At 42.6% G+C, this 21,481-nt stretch overlaps 1 protein-coding gene across 1 annotated transcript; it reads left to right on the forward strand.

Annotated features, from left to right (window-relative positions):
• The first annotated feature begins 4,193 nt into the window (after positions 1-4,193).
• On the forward strand, positions 4,194-17,602 carry LOC141017667 (protein NLRC3-like). Its single transcript, XM_073492393.1, has 7 exons — positions 4,194-4,593; positions 4,944-5,063; positions 6,072-6,307; positions 7,950-9,738; positions 10,761-10,934; positions 15,770-15,943; positions 17,279-17,602. Exons 1-7 carry the CDS (start codon positions 4,463-4,465, stop codon positions 17,496-17,498), a joined length of 2,844 nt encoding a protein of 947 aa, XP_073348494.1. The 5' UTR covers positions 4,194-4,462; the 3' UTR covers positions 17,499-17,602.
• The last annotated feature ends 3,879 nt before the right edge of the window (positions 17,603-21,481 follow it).

The following is a 21,481-nucleotide window of genomic DNA, read 5'->3' on the forward strand; positions in this document are numbered from 1 at the left end:
AAATTGCATTGTGGGTAATGTATGCAGGGGGTTTTGAAAAGAATTCCACTGACCCAGGATTGCACTCCTATAACACTGTTTAACTCAGTATGGACAGAACCAGAGATATCCCTTTTTGAATCTAAGTATTCTTCTTCCTTTTCAAATCCTGTGGCCTACATTTCCCACAATGCAACTTAGCCACTGAGTGTAATTGCTGGAGGCAGTTAATCAGATTACATGCAGCTTCCTCTGGAGAAACAAAAGGGGTTTATACTACTTTTACAAAACTAGCTGTGTAATTCAAATTTACACCAGAATGTTTTCAACAGTGAGTTTTCACAAAGTCTGAAAAATGGAAACACATTTCCTCTGTGTGTGCGAGGCTGAAGCTACAAGCTACAAGCTACGATTTACAAGCCTGAATTTTAACCCTGTTTCAACACTTGAGCTAACGAGCAAATCAGCATTGCTATGTCGCCTCCTGTCGAACCAGTCAGAAGTCAAAATGTCCAATCAGGATGCAAAAGGTTCTGCGTAACATGACAGCGACGGCAGGTTGAGGAAAAGCAGCACGGCTCTGAATGTATCGATCATCAGTCCTGTTTATCAGAGTTTATACGTTGTTGTTTCTTTTTAAATGCACACAAACGGTGTAACTGTAAAATCATTTGTTTCCTGTCAGTATTCCTGGTTTTGTTTGTGAAGCCCCAGGATCATTTTTAGTTCACATTGCACTGCTTGAAAATGTAAATGACTATTTGAGATCTGTTGTAAATGAACATAATTTCTACGTTGACCACATTAAACTTCCTGTTGTTGTGAATGTGCTCTTTTTACCTCTTGCATATTTTTGTTCCTGTGTTTCCTGTTGAGCTTTTTAAGAACCTCGCTGTGTTTTATGAGCCGCCTCGCACCGCTGCTGTGTATATGCTCTTACTAAAGATGACTTGCATTGATTTTTGGGACTCTGTGGTCAATGAGTAAATAATCCAGATGAATTAAAGCCACTTTTTTACATTTTTCAAGGCTAAAGCCGACGACTGCTTCTAATTTATACCGTGTCTGTCAACTGGCTCAGGAATGAGTTCCTGCATTTTTACATAACATCTGACTCCAACACACTTCTCATGTTTCCAGTTCCTGATGAGACACTTACACTTTAACACTGTCCACTCTAAATCACTATTAATGTGCATTTATTCAAATGTTAAATTTGAGAAGCACATTTTCAGATATGAATTCAACAGCTTTATGTATTGAAGACAGTCTTTGTGTCACTTGCCTCGGGTACATACACATGCCGAGGTAACACATGACACTGGGTTTTCCATTTAAAAGGTAAGCGACTTAACACTGTCACCTATATGACACAACAGGTGTTTATTAGCATTTAGCATTAACTGCTCCCAGGACGTTAAGCATCACAATATAATGACAAGAGGCAACTGCTGTTTAGTTCATTTTTTAAGTAAACTGTGCCCAAGAAATCCAATCAGAGGACTTACATGTACAGTATTTATAAAGAAAATATAAAAATCACTGCGCTCCTTTGTTTCCTTCAGTAAGTTGCCACTTGCTTTCATCCTTTCAGTGTTTTAAATGTTCTTTTAAACAAGTGAAGACTGTCTATGCCTGTGCTTTCTCTGTAATATGTTAAAACCACCACCACATTATAACAGTTGCATTTTAAAATTGTAATTGTGTTTGTTTACCTCTCATTGTCTTCTGGCTCCCAAAAAAGCCTCTCGTCAGGAAGCATGTATCATTTTACTGCACGCCCGAGACACATAGTCCGATTGTTAAACATGTGAGAAAGGCAATCACTCAACTTCCTGGAAAACACCCGTCAGGCAAGTTGAGTGACTTGATCTCTGGCACAAGTGCAGATACTTGTGAAGTGGAGCGCCGTGAGACTGATGATTTGTTTGTGCGCACACAGATTGAAGTTGCTCTTCAGTATCCACAGGTGGCTGACAGGTGGTCGTTGTAGGCTGCTGAAGCATTTTAATCCCATTTTTATTCATAGTGTTGATCAGGATTATATTTTTGCTGACTCATTTCATGTTGAACATAAAAATCAGCATGTGAGTTCACAGGATCTGAATTCAAATAGAGACCATGTATTTAATCTCTTCAGATTCCCATAAACAAATCAGTATGTGTTTAAATCCAGTCACTGCATGATACACAGTCGTTTCTCTCTTTTTTCATGAATGTAAACAGGGTCAGGACCCAAATCATTTCTCAAGCTGCTTTTTTCAGAACCTGTTGTATGCTGTGTCAGAAGCAGCACACTTCAGCGTGGCCTCAGATCGTCCTGCACCGATCTGTCTCCCTCATGTTATGTAATCTTAAATCAGACTGGAATTTTTACACATAGCTTTGTTCAGTTAAGATATCAAGTAAGATATCAAGCACACGAGTCACACACAAGCTGTAAACTCTTTACTTTCTTGAGAACAGGCGGCTTTGTCATAAATAACGATACCTGCTGTACTATTCTTTCTTATTCTGGTTCGTCTTGTTCCTCTTTTCTTTAAGGTAAATCCAAAAACATTTTAAGGGAGGAACTAATATTCAACAGCGTCAACCATAATTCTAGAGGTCAACCACACGTATGACCTGTTCAGTTAATAAGTGGACTGTCCACTTATTCATTAACTGAACAGGTCATCATTAACTGAACTCAGCCCAGTACAAACATTTAAGTTATGTGTCCACTGTGGACACATAACTTAAATGTTTGTACTGGGCTGAGTTAATGACAGACATGCCTCAGTCTTCATCAGAAGTAGAGTGAGTCAGACATTTGTTCCACTAACTACCAGACACGCCACCTGTCAGACCGCCCCAGGGAGGAGAACAAGAGCTCCAGCACGGGAGATTAACTAATCCAGGCTGTATAGGCGAATGCTAAGGGCGCCGTCATCCACAGGGGGCGCCGCAAAGGGGGGGGAGAAAAAAAAAATCGTTATTATAGAGTTAGTACAACTATTATTTTGACTCGTCTGTGCTCCAGTTTAATGTCCTGCTTTTCCTTCTTGTCGTCACTGTCACACACTGTAAACACTGGTAGCTGCTCACTGACATCACTTATCAGTAATCCACTTATTGCATTGTTGTCTGTTACATTAGTAAATCTGTTGTCTATCAGTGTGGCTGAAGGGTAGAGTCACAAAGTGGCCTGGACTACAATAGCTAGAGAAGTCACTTTATGGGCTGAAACAGTCCGGCAGAGACTGGAACAAGACGCTACATGATTATCTAAGTGAGAAGCATTTAGTACAAAACCCTGCTGATCATTGTGTTTACACAAGGGAAACAGGGAATGAGAAGGTGATCATAATAATATGGGTTGATGATGTAATCATTGCTGCCAGTGATGGAGATGCACTAAAAGTTGTGAAGGAGACGCTCACAGCAAGATTCAAAATGAAAGGCTGAGGAGAACTGAGACGTTTTCTTGGCATCGACTTTGAGCTGAGTGATGGATGTGTAACAATGTCACAAAAGAAATGTGTTGAAAAAGCACTTGAAAGGTTTAACATGCAAAACTGTGAACATAGAGCGACACCTTGTGAACAGAAACTGAACTACACTGATGATGCAGAAAAGATGAGTGACGTCAGAAAGTCCAGAGAGGCAGCTGGCAGCCTGATCTATCCAACTACATGTACAAGACCCCAGCTGAGGTTTGTTGTCAGCAAACTGTCGCAGAATTTTTCTGAGGCAACAGAAGAGCAGTGGACTTCTGTAAAACATCTGCTAAGAAACCTGAAAGGCTCAGTTTTCATCATCTCCAGGCTACATACTCCGGGACAATAGGTGGCGGTATGCACCTTTAAAGTCATAAAATCAGAAGAAGAACATGAGAACAGGGAGGAGCCAAGGACGTCATCACACACACACACACACACACAAGCACACACACACACACACACACAGATAAACTCACCTGACTTCCTTTTAAGGAGAGGGGAGGAGCAAATGACAGGTACGTGAGAACAGGGAGGAAGCCTAGAAGTGAAAGTATTCAGTCAGACTCCATTTTAAGATGCAGAGCAGAAGGAGAGCCGCTGGAGTCTGAGGCAGGGTGAGTGTTAACAACACACTGTGATTATTTCCTGTGACTTTACTTACTGTGAGTCAGTTTTCTCCCTGTGGACTGTGGAGGAAAGAAATGTTGGAGTGAACTCAACAGTTTGATTCATCTGTGGACACAAAGTCCTGATTGGCTGAATAATCCTCTTTAAACCTCCAGTAACCCAAGAAAACAAGCACAGGTGTGAAGAAAAGTGACCAGGTGGACTTCTGGCTGCTTTTATTATACTGTATAATGTGTGTGTGAAGGGGAGAGAGAGTGTGTGTTACTTCCTGCTCTCTCGGTCTTGTGCGACTCTTGAACAAACTTGTTTCCTGATTCTTGTGTCCTGAGCTCACAGCTACTGTTTCACCTCTCAGACTGACTTCAGAGCAGAAGATGAGTGTTTGTGTGAAGGAGGAGGAGGACAGAGCAGAGTCTCCAGTATCCAGCTGTCTGTCTATGAAGAGTGACCGGTCCAAACATCATCCTCCAGCCTTCAGTAATGAACCTGGACCATCAGACTCAAAGTAAGACACCTGATACTGACTCATTTATGTGACTTTTTTCTGTTCCCTCTCTCACTGCCCTGCTTTGTTTTGTTGCTTTTGTATTTTTATATTCAAAATTCATGTAAAATGTATTTTCTACCTAAATCTAACAGACTTTTCACGGCTCATGTTCCTCTTACTATCTGTGGCAGCTGTCAGTCTCCTAAAAAGCTGTAATCTGATCTAAGAGAACAAATAGAGACTTTGAAAGCTCCTTTTCATCAACAGTAGCAGTAGTTTGTGTGTTTAGAGCTTCTTAAATGACTTTGTCATCAGAGAATTTCTCAAAGATTCATGTGATATCAATACAAACATGTTGGTGTTTGCAGAGTTCAGTCCAACAGACAGAGAGCAGAGTCTCCAGGATCCAGCTGTCTGTCTATGAAGAGTGACCAGTCCAAAAATTATCCTCTAAACTTCAGTAATGAACCTGGACCATCAGACTCAGAGTAAGACACCTGATACTAACTCATTTATGTGACTTTTTTCTGCTCCCTCTCTCACTAACGTGTTTTGTTCATGTTGTGTTTGTATATTTCAACAACAATGTATTTGCTAACTCACTTTAACAAACCTTTTGGGGCTCATGACAGAGAGATCATTGTCCCATCGTCCTCTTAGTGCTGTCAGTCACGTAAAAAGCTGTAATCTAATCAAAGAGGACAAATAGAAATTGTTAAACTTCATATTTATGGACAGGAGGAGTTTGCTCCCTCTATGAATTTGTAATTAGACTTTTTCTCAAAGATTCATGTGATATCAATACAAACATGTTGGTGTTTGCAGAGTTCAGTCCAACAGACAGAGAGCAGAGTCTCCAGGATCCAGCTGTCTGTCTATGAAGAGTGACCAGTCCAACGATCCTCCTCCAGACTTCAGTAATGAACCTGGACCATCAGACTCAGAGTAAGAGACTGTTCTTACTGTAAACTGACCTGATGAAGATGATGCTTTGAGGATGAAGACAAAATGTTCTCTTAAAGAACTATTCCTGCAGATACTGTTTCAAACTGAGATGATCTTAATCTGGGTTTAACAGCCACAAACTGCTGACGGTATTTCTGGAGAACGTCTCTCTCTCTTTTCTGTGCAGAGCAGGTAGAAGTACAGGAGGGGAGAGCGAGGGGAGATTGTCCTCTTGTTAAACCATTACGAATGCTGTTGTTAAAAGTCACGTCATAGTTAAAAGTCATCTCATAGTTAAAGTCACGTCATCGTGGTCGACCACAGTCATTGAGAACACTTTTAACTCCGGGTTCAAACTGACTAAACAGAAGAGTTGAAATAACACAAATAACCATCTTTATTCCAGACTGAAGCTGAATTCATCAGAAAAGTAAAGACAGTTTGACTGTCCTCTGTCAGCTGATCTGAGCTTCTCAACAGTGTCGACCAAATCTTGAGATTTTTAGAAACAATCAACAAATGGTTTTAGTTGTAAAGAAATGTCTTCACAGAGAGAAGAAGAGGAGGCTTGTTTCTGTGGAGGAGCAGCCGTCCTGCTGTGTTTCCTGTCAGGACGTCCTGAAGGATCCAGTCTCTGCCAGCTGTGGACACTGGTTCTGCAGACAGTGCATCACATCATACTGGGACCAGTCTGCTTCACCAGGACTCTCCTCCTGTCCCCAGTGTGGGAAAAGATCCAGAACAGGAGCTGGACTGCAGACAGCCAGTCTGACCAGCACTGTACAAAGTGAGACTATATATCTGTCTGCTGGTGTCTTCATGTCTGAACACACTACTTGTTGTTTTAATACGTTTGTTATGTCTCACATTAACCAATCAGAGAGCTGCTTGTTCTCTGTATGCAGAGATGGAGATGGAGAAGTGTCAGACAGCAGCTTGAGACAAAACAGCACTTTAAACAACAGTCCACATTAGCTTTCCTGCTAACATCTCCTCCTCCTGTAACTTACAAACACACACCTCGTCCTGCAGATCCACTTGTTGAACAAGCCACCGAACAAACATCCAGTGAGGAAAAGTGCACTGCTAACATCTATTTTCAGGCTGCAGCAGATGCTAATTAGCTGCTCAGTGTCAGCACATTAAACAGCTTAAAATGTAACCTGCTTCATTACAATACGTTCATTTAGCTGATGTTTTTATCCAAAGAGACTGAAAATAACTGACTGAACCATGTGGATACAACATGAGTAGATCACATTCATCAATTATGTTAAAATGGTTCAAGAGCTACAACTAGAAGCAATAAGAGATCAAGAGAGAGATTGTTTTTATGGACCAAGGTGCCGTCTGAACAGGAGAGTTTCAGTCTGAACAGGAGAGTTTTCAGTCTGAACAGGAGAGTTTCAGTCTGAACGGGAGAGTTTTCAGTCTGAACAGGAGAATTTTCAGTCTGAACAGGAGAGTTTCAGTCTGAACAGGAGAGTTTTCAGTCTGAACAGGAGAGTTTCAGTCTGAACAGGAGAGTTTCAGTCTGAACAGGAGAGTTTTCAGTCTAACAGGAGAGTTTCAGTCTGAAGTTGTGTCGAGTTTCTTCTGTTCTGATGTCACTGGGGAGTTTGTGTCACTATTGTGGATCCAGGACATCAGACAGTCTGGATCTAGTTGAGCAGTAGCTGGTCCTCCCTTGTAGTGAGGGAATAACAAGCAGTCAGCAGCAGCAGAGTGTAGTGGACGGGCTCAGGTGCAGGTGGTGGTCATTTACAGGGGCCAACCTGAGATGTTGTCCCTCAAGCAAAGGAGTTGAGTTCAAGAAACAGTGCTGTGCATAGAGGTGAGCCCAACTAAATCTAGTTGGTACTGCTCCACCTCCAGCACCAGCCCCTGTTCCTTCCCCCATGAGGAGACACTCCCTGTCCTGAGGACCAGTCTGAGATGCCAGGAATCAGCACACCTGCCTTCTTTTGCATGAGACTGGCGCACACCCGACCCCAATGCCCGTCCCTGCTGGTAGTCAGCCCACAGGGTGGCGTCTCCATGTAGTCAAAGGCCAGACACCAGATATTCACCAGCGACCTCCACTCCCAGGTTGAGCTCCAGAAAGGTGCCCTGATGTCTCTTTCCTGGTTCAGGTGCTGCAGCACCTTTGTGGCTGATTCATAAAGGCTCTTTGAATCACTGTCAGTCTGGCTCCTTCTCTGGGGCTAATTAGCTTTGCGAGACCCTGCCAGGGGCTAATGCCCCCGACAACAGAGCTCCGAGGATCACAGGGACACACAAACCTCTCCACGACGTTAAGGTGGAGAGAAAGACAAAGAAAACAACAAACATGTTCTTATGCTGGTGGTTTTTAATTTGTAATGAAAAGACCATTGACTGCTGATTGTCACATTGTATTTTTTGTCTCCCACTTTTTTCTCTTTTTTCAGTGAATGTTGGTCTGCAGGAGGTTTTCCATGAACATAAGATCAGTCTGAGGAGGAGATGTGAACGTGTGACTGAAGGAAGTGATGAAACAGGAAGTGGAACCCTCCTTAACAAGATCTACACTGAGCTCTACATCACAGAGGGACAGAGTGAAGAGGTTGATACCCAACATGAGGTGAGGCAGCTGGAGACAGTTTCCAAGAAGGAGACCTTCAGAGAAACTCCAATCAGGTGCTGCGACATCTTTAAAGCCTCACCTGACCAACGGAGACACATCAGAGTCGTTCTGACCAATGGTGTCGCTGGTGTTGGAAAAACCTTCTCAGTGCTGAAGTTCACTCTGGACTGGGCTGAGGGCTCCGAAAACCAAGATGTCAGTCTGGTGGTTCTGCTCTCGTTCAGGGAGCTGAACCTGATCAGAGATGAGCAGTACAGTCTTCTCAGGCTGCTCCATGTTTTCCATCCAACATTACAGAAGGTGACAGCAGAGAAGCTCGCTGCCTGTAAACTTCTGTTCATCTTTGACGGCCTGGATGAAAGCAGACTTTCACTGGATTTCAAGAACCATGAGGTCGTGTCTGATGTCACACAGGAGTCATCAGTCAGCGTGCTGCTGACAAACCTCATCGAGGGGAAGCTGCTTCCCTCGGCTCTCGTCTGGATAACTTCCAGACCTGCAGCAGCCAATCAGATCCCTCCTTCACGTGTCGACAGGGTAACAGAAGTACGAGGCTTCACTGACGCCCAGAAGGAGGAGTACTTCAGGAGGAGGTTCAGTGATGAAGATCTGTCCAGCAGAGTCATCTCACACATCAAGACCTCCAGGAGCCTCCACATCATGTGTCTGATCCCAGTCTTCTGCTGGATCACTGCTACAGTTCTGGAGCACATGTTGACTACAGACCAGAGAGGAGAGCTGCCCAAGACCCTGACTGACATGTACTCACACTTCCTGCTGGTTCAGACAAAGAGGAAGAAGCAGAAGTACAATGAGGGTCATGAGACGAGTCCACAGGAGCTAACGGAGGCTGACAGGGAAGTTCTTCTGAAGCTGGGGAGGCTGGCGTTTGAACATCTGGAGGAAGGAAACATCATGTTCTACCAAGAAGACCTGGAGCGGTGTGGTCTTAATGTCACAGAGGCCTCGGTGTACTCAGGAGTTTGTACAGAGATCTTCAGAAAAGAGAGTGTGATCTTCCAGAAAACAGTCTACTGCTTTGTTCATCTGAGCGTTCAGGAGTTTCTGGCTGCAGTCTACATGTTCCACTGTTACACCAACAGGAACACAGAGGTACTGAAGGACTTCCTGGGAGGATGGAGACCCTTTTCCCTGGATGAGTTCCTGAAGAGCACCATGGAGAAGTCCCTCAAAAGTAAGAATGGTCACCTGGACCTGTTTGTTCGCTTCCTTCATGGCCTCTCTCTGAAGTCCAACCAGAGACTCTTAGCAGGTCTGCTGGGTCGGACAGACAACAGTCCAGAAATCATCCAGAGAGCCATCAACAACCTGAAGGAGATGAACAGTTATAAGATCTCTCCTGACAGAAGCATCAACATCTTCCACTGTCTGACGGAGATGAACGACCACTCAGTCCATCAGGAGATCCAAGAGTTCCTGAAGTCGGAGAACAGATCAGAGAAGAGACTCTCTGAGATCCACTGCTCAGCTCTGGCCTACATGCTGCAGATGTCAGAGGAGGTTCTGGATGAGTTGGACTCAGAGAAATACAACACATCACAGGCAGGACAACAGAGACTGATTCCAGCTGTGAGGAACTGCAGAAAGGCTCGGTAAGTCCAGATGTGATGAACATTAAAAATCCTGGTAAAGCTGAAGCCTTCAGTATTAAAGACAAACACTTTACACACATGCGTTATATAAAACCTCAACACGATACATGTTTTCCTCAACAAGTATGAAACCTGCTGATTGAATCAATGATCATCACCAAGCTCAGAGATGAAATGACATGTAGTCGTCTACTTTCCAAAACATTTCCTTCAGCCAGGTGAACTCCACCTGAGACAAATGATCACCCATCAAATGATAATAACTCAATCTTTAGCACTAATTATACTATTGATGCAGGAGAAGACGCTGAATTAATTTAATGGGAGGTGAAAAGCAGACGGAGCGACAGAATAAAATGCATCAAAGAACAAAATCCACACAAACACATAACTGAGGTAAACACATACGAGTGCAGTTAAACAACCTACAGTGAATTTACATGAAGCTTCATGAATATAAATCAGCTCAAATCTGACACGTTTACATTACAGTCATTTGGACACTTTGTCCTGAACATCAGTTTGGTTCATGTTGCTCGAGGACACTCAGGAGGTTCATTTATTGATTTATTTTCTTGATATACGACTTTTAAAAGCAGTGACAAAGTGCTGTACACACATTAAACAGCAACACAACGAAAGAGTCACAAGAAAAAGCAAGTTTTACCCGACAACTACAAATATAAATATAAAGAGCACAGAATGAATCAAACAAACCAAAATCAAACATGAAGACAAAAACATCCACATCAGGGTTAAAAGCAGCTTTATTCAGGTGTGTTTTGGGGGCTGATATAAAACGGGGCAGCGATTCAGCCCCTCTGATCTCCTCAGGCAGGGAAAGTCTGGGGCCTCGTGGGCAGAAGGAGCTCAAGTTTCAAACTACAAACCTTGTGATCAATGACTGACCAGCTCAGGCCGACCAACTGACCCCCTGTGCTTTGTGATGCAACATGTATGAATCTGTTTTCACAATAAAGTCTCATTTTATTGTTTTAATGTTCTTTTATCTGTAATCACAGATTTATTGGCTGTGGACTCTCAGAGAGTCACTGTGAAGTCGTGGCCTCAGCTCTGAAGTCCAACCCCTCCCATCTGAGAGAACTGGACCTGAGTGACAACAAGCTGCAGGATTCAGGAGTGAAGCTTCTCTGTGCTGGACTGGAGAGTCCAAACTGTCGACTGGAGGTTCTGAGGTCAGTTCATGTGTTTCTGTGTAGATCTATAACATTTAAATCAGAACAGAAGTTTTAAATTTCCTTCAGTTCACTTGTTTTCTGGGTTTGTCTGAGCTCAAATCACAACAACTCAGTTTAAAGTTTGACACCAGATTATATATTTATATCACGCACACACACACGCACGCGCACACACACACACACACACAGTGACAGGTGACACTACATTGTTGTATATTACTGCCTGACGTACAGCATACACAGATACACAGATACACAGATACACAGATACACAGAGATTTAAAGCTCTGAAAAGAAAGTGTTGAATCTTTGAAAAAAGGAGGTTGGATGATGTTTGAGTCGCGTTGGACAGAAGACACCTCCTCTCATGTGTTTATGTGCTCTTCATTGGATAACAGTCTCTTTTTATTTCAATATTAAAGGATTATTACGTACCTTCTTAATGTGTTCTTACTGTAGTTAAGTGCACTTAAAATGAATCACATGAAAACTATGTCCCAATAAATTAACTTAAAATTATTAACAGAAAAATAAAAATTATAACAGCCATAAAAATAAATGTAACCATCCACAGTAAATCACAGTGAACCCAACATGTGGTTTTCTACTGAGCTTGTTCAGAATGAAATGTAAACAAGTCAAACCAATGAATTCAGTGCAATGTTCCTTTAACCTGGTTTTGTTACTATTCACTGTCAATTTACTTTTGTTCAAACACAGAAATGTTCTTTTAACCTTGCTCTGCTATTGATCACTGCTGATGAACTTCAGCACCAAAGACCTTCATTAGTATTAAACACACCAAAAGAACTCTTATAGAACCTTTCAGTGGTACTTCATTATGTTGTGGGCCCACACACACACACACACACACACACACACACACACACACACACACACACACACACACACACACACACACAAGCTGGCAACCAGAACACAAAGAAGTCTCTGTTCTGCTTCTCTTCACTGCTGCTGCCGCCGACTTCTCTCCGTTTCTTTTTTCACACAGTTCACTGCTCTGTTAGCTTCCGCCCCACAGCCAATCACCAGACAGGAAAAGTGTCATGACTCATACACAACCAATCACATACAATAAAGTTAAACAACATAGGTTGTACTGTGTTTATGCCACACGTTAGCCAGGTACACTGCAAACAACCTGCTTAAAGTGGCAGGATAAAGTTCATATTAAAGGAACCATGTTAATAACATCAAAACACATTTATTCAGAACAAAACTTACCTGAACCTCTTAATATCCAAGAAAACTTGGAATTTAAATATTTAGGGGTAAATTAAATGACCCAGGGCGACAGTAAGAGAGTTGATTTTTGAGTCTCGTTCCCAACCCGTCAAATACTGACACTTTGGGATTGTGCCGACCCGACCTACAATCCCAAAGCATCAGTATTTGACGAGTTGGGAACGAGACTCAGAATTCAACTATCTTAATAACAGGAGCTTTAAATAGCAGAATCAAATGTTCCATCAGTTTCTGTGGGTTTTTATTTGGCTGCACAACATGAGTTTGTACAGATGGAGCCTCTGGTGGAGCTGCAGAGTTTAAGAGGTGACATCACTACGTCTTTATTGAAGCAGCAGCACGTTGTCATTAATATTAATGAGAGCTCTGTTTCACTTTGTGTGTTTGACAGTGTTGAACCTGCATCCTGTTGGGTTCAGGTGTTTGGAGCTTCATTTTCTAAACGTCTACATCCTGAACCTTCTTCAGCTCTGAACAGATTATTAAACACTGAATGATTTCAAGCAGGAACATTAAAGTCTTTTAAACTGACATCATTTATTCTTTATTCAGATTGTTGAGATGCAGTTTGTCAGAGATCAGCTGTGCTTCTCTGGCCTCAGCTCTGAAGTCCAACCCCTCCCATCTGAGAGAGCTGGAGCTGAGTGACAACAAGCTGCAGGATTCAGGAGTGAAGCTTCTCTCTGCTGGACTGGAGAGTCCAAACTGTCGACTGGAGACTCTGAGGTCAGTTCATGTGTTTCTGTGTTTCTGTCAAATGTTATTAATTTACATGTTTTGCTCTCTCTCTCTCTCTCTCTCTTGCTCGACCACACACTCTGCACACACAGCACACGTGTGGTTGTTTATCACAACATGAAACTAGCTTTACTTGAGAAAGGCTGCAGGCAGCGAGACAGAAGACTGCTGAACAGGTAGAAAGTGAAATGTTACTTCAGAGCGTGGAGGACGAGACGACTCTGGCCGTTCCCACTGACCAATCAGTGGTCTGCAGTGTGTTAGCTCCACCTTTTAGCGTGGGATCAGTGCATCAGTGAAGCTAAACGTGTTCATAGCTGTTTCAGACAGCCAAAGGTGGAGCCAAGAGCTGCTGGAGGCTCAACAATGGTTTAAATATGGAGGTAACTTCTCACATGCTCTCTTCTGGAAGACATTGGTAGTGTTTCACTCAGTTCATATTTCAAAGTGACAGAAATAGTTGTGTAACAAATGAAAAAAGAGCTGAGAGAGAAGTTGAAACCTGGGCTCTATCTCACCTGCACTCAGCTCACCAATCACAGAGTGAGGAAGGTGTTAATGTTTGTTTGTCACTTTTGTAAAGTGACAGAAATAGTTGGACACAGACCCCCTAATCTGACATCAGAAAGGTGTGGCCCCCCGCAGAGATTTAAACCTCTGAAAAGAAAGTGTTGAATCTTTGAAAAAAGGAGGTTGGATGATGTTGAAGTCACGTTGGACAAAAGACACATGAGTGTGATGTAATCTCTGATTCAACACACTGCACGTGTTGAATGTGTGAAACTCTGAAGACAAACTTTAATAACATGAAAATATTACACTGCTGATGAATTATAAGTGTGACACAATTATCTCACACATACTGTTGACGCTTTCGGAGGCGGCCGACCCGACCTACAATCCCAAAGCGTCAGTATTTGACGAGTTGGGAACGAGACTCAGAATTCAACTATCTTAATAACAGGAGCTTTAAATAGCAGAATCAAATGTTACATCAGTTTCTGTGGGTTTTTATTTGGCTGCACAACATGAGTTTGTACAGATGGAGCTTCTGGTGGAGCTGCAGAGTTTAAGAGGTGACATCACTACGTCTTTATTGAAGCAGCAGCACGTTGTCATTAATATTAATGAGAGCTCTGTTTCACTTTGTGTGTTTGACAGTGTTGAACCTGCATCCTGTTGGGTTCAGGTGTTTGGAGCTTCATTTTCTAAACGTCTACATCCTGAACCTTCTTCAGCTCTGAACAGATTATTAAACACTGAATGATTTCAAGCAGGAACATTAAAGTCTTTTAAACTGACATCATTTATTCTTTATTCAGATTGTTGAGATGCAGTTTGTCAGAGATCAGCTGTGCTTCTCTGGCCTCAGCTCTGAAGTCCAACCCCTCCCATCTGAGAGAGCTGGACCTGAGTCACAACGAGCTGCAGGATTCAGGAGTGAAGCTTCTCTCTGCTGGACTGGAGAGTCCAAACTGTCGACTGGAGACTCTGAGGTCAGTTCATGTGTTTCTGTGTTTCTGTAAAATGTTATTAATTTACATGTTTTGCTCTCTCTCTCTCTCTCTCTTGCTCGACCACACACTCTGCACACACAGCACACGTGTGGTTGTTTATCTCAACATGAAACTAGCTTTACTTGAGAAAGGCTGCAGGCAGCGAGACAGAAGACTGCTGAAAGGTAGAAAGTGAAATGTTACTTCAGAGCGTGGAGGACGAGACGACTCTGGCTGTTCCCACTGACCAATCAGTGGTCTGCAGTGTGTTAGCTCCACCTTTTAGCATGGGATCAGTGCATCAGTGAAGCTAAACGTGTTCATAGCTGTTTCAGACAGCCAAAGGTGGAGCCAAGAGCTGCTGGAGGCTCAACAATGGGTTAAATATGGAGGTAACTTCTCACATGCTCTCTTCTGGAAGACATTGGTAGTGTTTCACTCAGTTCATATTTCAAAGTGACAGAAATAGTTGTGTAACAAATGAAAAAAGAGCTGAGAGAGAAGTTGAAACCTGGGCTCTATCTCACCTGCACTCAGCTCACCAATCACAGAGTGAGGAAGGTGTTAATGTTTGTTTGTCACTTTTGTAAAGTGACAGAAATAGTTGGACACAGACCCCCTAATCTGACATCAGAAAGGTGTGGCCCCCCGCAGAGATTTAAACCTCTGAAAAGAAAGTGTTGAATCTCTGAAAAAAGGAGGTTGGATGATGTTGAAGTCACGTTGGACAAAAGACACATGAGTGTGATGTAATCTCTGATTCAACACACTGCACGTGTTGAATGTGTGAAACTCTGAAGACAAACTTTAATAACAATGAAAATATTACACTGCTGATGAATTATAAGTGTGACACAATTATCTCACACATACTGTTGACGCTTTGGGAGGCGGCCGACCCGACCTACAATCCCAAAGCGTCAGTACTTGACGAGTTGGGAACGAGACTCAGAATTCAACTATCTTAATAACAGGAGCTTTAAATAGTAGAATCAAATGTTCCATCAGTTTCTGTGGGTTTTTATTTGGCTGCACAACATGAGTTTGTACAGATGGAGCCTCTGGTGGAGCTGCAGAGTTTAAGAGGTGACATCACTACGTCTTTATTGAAGCAGCAGCACGTTGTCATTAATATTAATGAGAGCTCTGTTTCACTTTGTGTGTTTGACAGTGTTGAACCTGCATCCTGTTGGGTTCAGGTGTTTGGAGCTTCATTTTCTAAACGTCTACATCCTGAACCTTCTTCAGCTCTGAACAGATTATTAAACACTGAATGATTTCAAGCAGGAACATTAAAGTCTTTTAAACTGACATCATTTATTCTTTATTCAGATTGAGGAGCTGCAGTTTGTCAGAGATCAGCTGTGCTTCTCTGGCCTCAGCTCTGAAGTCCAACCCCTCCCATCTGAGACAGCTGGAGCTGAGTAACAACAAGCTGCAGGATTCAGGAGTGAAGCTTCTCTCTGCTGGACTGGAGAGTCCAAACTGTCGACTGGAGACTCTGAGGTCAGTTCATGTGTTTCTGTGTTTCTGTAAAATGTTATTAATTTACATGTTTTGCTCTCTCTCTCTCTCTCTCTCTTGCTCGACCACACACTCTGCACACACAGCACACGTGTGGTTGTTTATCACAACATGAAACTAGCTTTACTTGAGAAAGGCTGCAGGCAGCGAGACAGAAGACTGCTGAACAGGTAGAAAGTGAAATGTTACTTCAGAGCGTGGAGGACGAGACGACTCTGGCTGTTCCCACTGACCAATCAGTGGTCTGCAGTGTGTTAGCTCCACCTTTTAGCGTGGGATCAGTGCATCAGTGAAGCTAAACGTGTTCATAGCTGTTTCAGACAGCCAAAGGTGGAGCCAAGAGCTGCTGGAGGCTCAACAATGGTTTAAATATGGAGGGAACTTCTCACATGTTCTCTCCTGGAAGACATTGGTAGTGTTTCACTCAGTTCATATTTCAAAGTGACAGAAATAGTTGTGTAACAAATGAAAAAAGAGCTGAGAGAGAAGTTGAAACCTGGGCTCTGTCTCACCTGCACTCAGCTCACCAATCACAGAGTGAGGAAGGTGTTAATGTTTGTTTGTCACTTTTGTAAAGTGACAGAAATAGTTGGACACAGACCCCCTAATCTGACATCAGAAAGGTGTGGCCCCCCGCAGAGATTTAAACCTCTGAAAAGAAAGTGTTGAATCTCTGAAAAAAGGAGGTTGGATGATGTTGAAGTCACGTTGGACAAAAGACACATGAGTGTGATGTAATCTCTGATTCAACACACTGCACGTGTTGAATGTGTGAAACTCTGAAGACAAACTTTAATAACAATGAAAATATTACACTGCTGATGAATTATAAGTGTGACACAATTATCTCACACATACTGTTGACGCTTTGGGAGGCGGCCGACCCGACCTACAATCCCAAAGCGTCAGTATTTGACGAGTTGGGAACGAGACTCAGAATTCAACTATCTTAATAACAGGAGCTTTAAATAGCAGAATCAAATGTTACATCAGTTTCTGTGGGTTTTTATTTGGCTGCACAACATGAGTTTGTATAGATGGAGCCTCTGGTGGAGCTGCAGAGTTTAAGAGGTGACATCACTACGTCTTTATTGAAGCAGCAGCACGTTGTCATTAATATTAATGAGAGCTCTGTTTCACTTTGTGTGTTTGACAGTGTTGAACCTGCATCCTGTTGGGTTCAGGTGTTTGGAGCTTCATTTTCTAAACATCTACATTCTGAACCTTCTTCAGCTCTGAACAGATTATTAAACACTGAATGATTTCAAGCAGGAACATTAAAGTCTTTTAAACTGACATCATTTATTCTTTATTCAGATTGTGGGGCTGCAGTTTGTCAGAGATCAGCTGTGCTTCTCTGGCCTCAGCTCTGAAGTCCAACCCCTCCCATCTGAGAGAGCTGGAGCTGAGTGGAAACCAGCTGCAGGATTCAGGAGTGAAGCTTCTCTCTGCTGGACTGGAGAGTCCAAACTGTCGACTGGAGACTCTGAGGTCAGACACCATTTTTTACTTCCGTGCTCAGATTAATATGATGTGAAAGTTGTGTTGACACTAAACTGCAGACATCAGCTGATATTATACTGATCCACACTGAGTATCTTAATGCTGAAGTCTGTTTTCTTCTTCTGTGGTTTAGTCCATTGACTGTGGCAGAGCAGTGTTGAGCTGCACATTTAAACCCTTCATATAACAACATGAATAATTCACTCTGAACATCCTCAACTATTGATTTTCATCTTAGATTACAAATCATGTTTTTTAAAATGTATTTTAAAGTGATGAGAAAAATACATACTACAATGAAAAGTTCAATAATCTCTATTTTGTCTTTTTACAACATTTTAATGAAGCTTTGTGACGTTTATACTGACTGAACATTTAAATTGTGAAGTTTCATCATTTATTCTTTATTCAGATTGTGGAGCTGCAGTTTGTCAGAGATCAGCTGTGCTTCTCTGGCCTCAGCTCTGAAGTCCAACCCCTCCCATCTGACAGAACTGGACCTGAGTCTCAACGAGCTGCAGGATTCAGGAGTGAAGCTTCTCTCTGCTGGACTGGAGAGTCCAAACTGTCGACTGGAGACTCTGAGGTCACTTCATGTGTTTCCGTGTTTCTATAAAATGTTATTAATTTACATTTTTTGCTCTCTCTCTCTTGCTCCACCACACACTCTGCACACACAGCACACGTGTGGTTGTTTATCACAACATGAAACTAGCTTTACTTGAGAAAGGCTGCAGGCAGCGAGACAGAAGACTGCTGAACAGGTAGAAAGTGAAATGTTACTTCAGAGCGTGGAGGACGAGACGACTCTGGCCGTTCCCACTGACCAATCAGTGGTCTGCAGTGTGTTAGCTCCACCTTTTAGCATGGGATCAGTGCATCAGTGAAGCTAAACGTGTTCATAGCTGTTTCAGACAGCCAAAGGTGGAGCCAAGAGCTGCTGGAGGCTCAACAATGGGTTAAATATGGAGGTAACTTCTCACATGCTCTCTCCTGGAAGACACTGGTAGTGTTTCACTCATATTTCAAAGTGACAGAAATAGTTGTGTAACAAATGAAAAAGAGCTGAGAGAGAAGTTCAAACCTGGGCTCTATCTCACCTGCACTCAGCTCACCAATCACAGAGTGAGGAAGGTGTTAATGTTTGTTTGTCACTTTTGTAAAGTGACAGAAGTTGTTGGACACAGACCCCCTAATCTGACATCAGAAAGGTGTGGCCCCCCGCAGAGATTTAAATCTCTGAAAAGAAAGTGTTGAATCTTTGAAAAAAGGAGGTTGGATGATGTTGAAGTCACGTTGGACAAAAGACACATGAGTGTGATGTAATCTCTGATTCAACACACTGCACGTGTTGAATGTGTGAAACTCTGAAGACAAACTTTAATAACAATGAAAATATTACACTGCTGATGAATTATAAGTGCGACACAATTATCTCACACATACTGTTGACGCTTTGGGAGGCGGCCGACCCGACCTACAATCCCAAAGCGTCAGTATTTGACGAGTTGGGAACGAGACTCAGAATTCAACTATCTTAATAACAGGAGCTTTAAATAGCAGAATCAAATGTTCCATCAGTTTCTGTGGGTTTTTATTTGGCTGCACAACATGAGTTTGTACAGATGGAGCCTCTGGTGGAGCTGCAGAGTTTAAGAGGTGACATCACTATGTCTTTATTGAAGCAGCAGCACGTTGTCATTAATATTAATGAGAGCTCTGTTTCACTTTGTGTGTTTGACAGTGTTGAACCTGCATCCTGTTGGGTTCAGGTGTTTGGAGCTTCATTTTCTAAACGTCTACATCCTGAACCTTCTTCAGCTCTGAACAGATTATTAAACACTGAATGATTTCAAGCAGGAACATTAAAGTCTTTTAAAGTTACAGCATTTATTCTTCATTCAGATTGAGTTGGTGCAGTTTGTCAGAGATCAGCTGTGCTTCTCTGGCCTCAGCTCTGAAGTCCAACCCCTCCCATCTGAGAGAGCTGGACCTGAGTGACAACAAGCTGCAGGATTCAGGAGTGAAGCTTCTCTCTGCTGGACTGGAGAGTCCAAACTGTCGACTGGAGACTCTGAGGTCAGACACCATTTTTTACTTCTGTGCTCAGATTAATATGATGTGAAAGTTGTGTTGACACTAAACTGCAGACATCAGCTGATATTATACTGATCCACACTGAGTATCTTAATGCTGAAGTCTGTTTTCTTCTTCTGTGGTTTAGTCCATTGACTGTGGCAGAGCAGTGTTGAGCTGCACATTTAAAACCTTCATATAACAACATGAATAATTCACTCTGAACATCCTCAACTATTGATTTTCATCTTAGATTACAAATCATGTTTTTTAAAATGTATTTTAAAGTGATGAGAAAAATACATACTACAATGAAAAGTTCAATAATCTCTATTTTAACTATCAGACAATAACAAATATATTCAGAATTGTCTTTTTACAACATTTTAATGAAGCTTTGTGACGTTTATACTGACTGAACATTTAAATTGTGAAGTTTCATCATTTATTCTTTATTCAGATTGAGTCTCTGCAGTTTGTCAGAGATCAGCTGTGCTTCTCTGGCCTCAGCTCTGAAGTCCAACCCCTCCCATCTGAGAGAACTGGAGCTGAGTGACAACGAGCTGCAGGATTCAGACGTGAAGCTGCTGTCTGAACTTGTGGAGAGTCCAAACTGTCGACTGGAGACTCTGAGGTCAGTAGAGAGTTGGAGTCAGTCCATGCTGGTTTCAGCAGTGTTGTAATAAACACAGTCAGTGTCAAAGTAAAGATCCAGCATTTCCTGCTTTCCTCAGTGAAGCTGAGAGGAGAACGGTGACAGGCTTCAGGATTGGACAGAAAGAGATAGAGGGGGAACAGTCAGCCAATCAGAGGAGCCAGAAGCTTGTTGTGATCGTGTGTTTGAGTTGAAGTGAAGACGACTGTTGTTGTTGTGTTCATGTGTACAGGAAGTAAAGCTGGATCACAGCTGACAGCATCACAGGATGTGTAGAGACAGCGGTCCTCATCCATCAAACTGTTGTAGCATCAAATCTTTGTTCTCTCATTTCAACACTGAACAACTGATCAGTCCATCTTTGTCACAGCTCTCAGGTCTACGGTGGCCCTGAAGGTCAAAACACAACAACATCCCACAAAACATCAAACTGTCACCAGAGACTCTGGTTCTGTCCAATAACAAACAAGAACGCCGTCCCACCTTTTCCATAATCTGAAGTGTGGTTGTGTTTTGACCCTCAGGGCCACCGTACAGATCGCTCTGACTGAAGCCTGCAAATCACTGACTCTTATTTCAGAGAACCGTGGTTACATTTAGTAACCATGTGGTCTCCCCACAGACCAGAACCTCTGCTGAAGTCCAGTAACCACAGCTGATGCTGACTGTTCAGTCTTTGTGTGAACATGTAGGAGCTTTAACATCAAATATTTATCTGTCCATCTGTCTTTAGTTTTATCCAGATATTTTTAGAACAGACTCCATATTTACATATTTGTAATATTTAAAGCAGATGAAATGTTCAGGTGTGACTGAGACTCTGGTTTTTAACAGCAGTGAATCATCATCAAAGTGTTTCTGCAGTGATGATGCGTTCAGGGACTCTGAGCAGTTTATTTCACTGTGTGCTTGAGTGAAACCTGCAGAGTAAACACACTTGATGTGTCTGCAGGTCTGTGAGCTTCACTCCAACACGTTAACATGAGAGCTGGAAGGAAGCTGGCTACGCTACACAGCCGCTCCACTTGTGGTCTGAACAGGACTGAAGTCCTGCTGGTCTTTATATCACTGACTGACAGCTGATGGAGGGAGTCTCTGTAAACACTCATGTATCACTTCTGCTGTCTCTCTGCTTCTCTCATCAGCTGGAGGTCGTCAGAGTGGGTGTGATGAGAAAGGTGGAGGTGTTGAGAGGATCAGCTGTGTCCTGATGATCCAGAGAGGTTGAAGCAGCACCATCAGCTGGTGGGTGGAGAGGCTCTGACTGGGCGGAGAGGAGAGCTTCA

Source organism: Pagrus major, chromosome 22 (assembly GCF_040436345.1).
Source record: "Pagrus major chromosome 22, Pma_NU_1.0".
Lineage (NCBI taxonomy): Eukaryota > Metazoa > Chordata > Actinopteri > Spariformes > Sparidae > Pagrus > Pagrus major.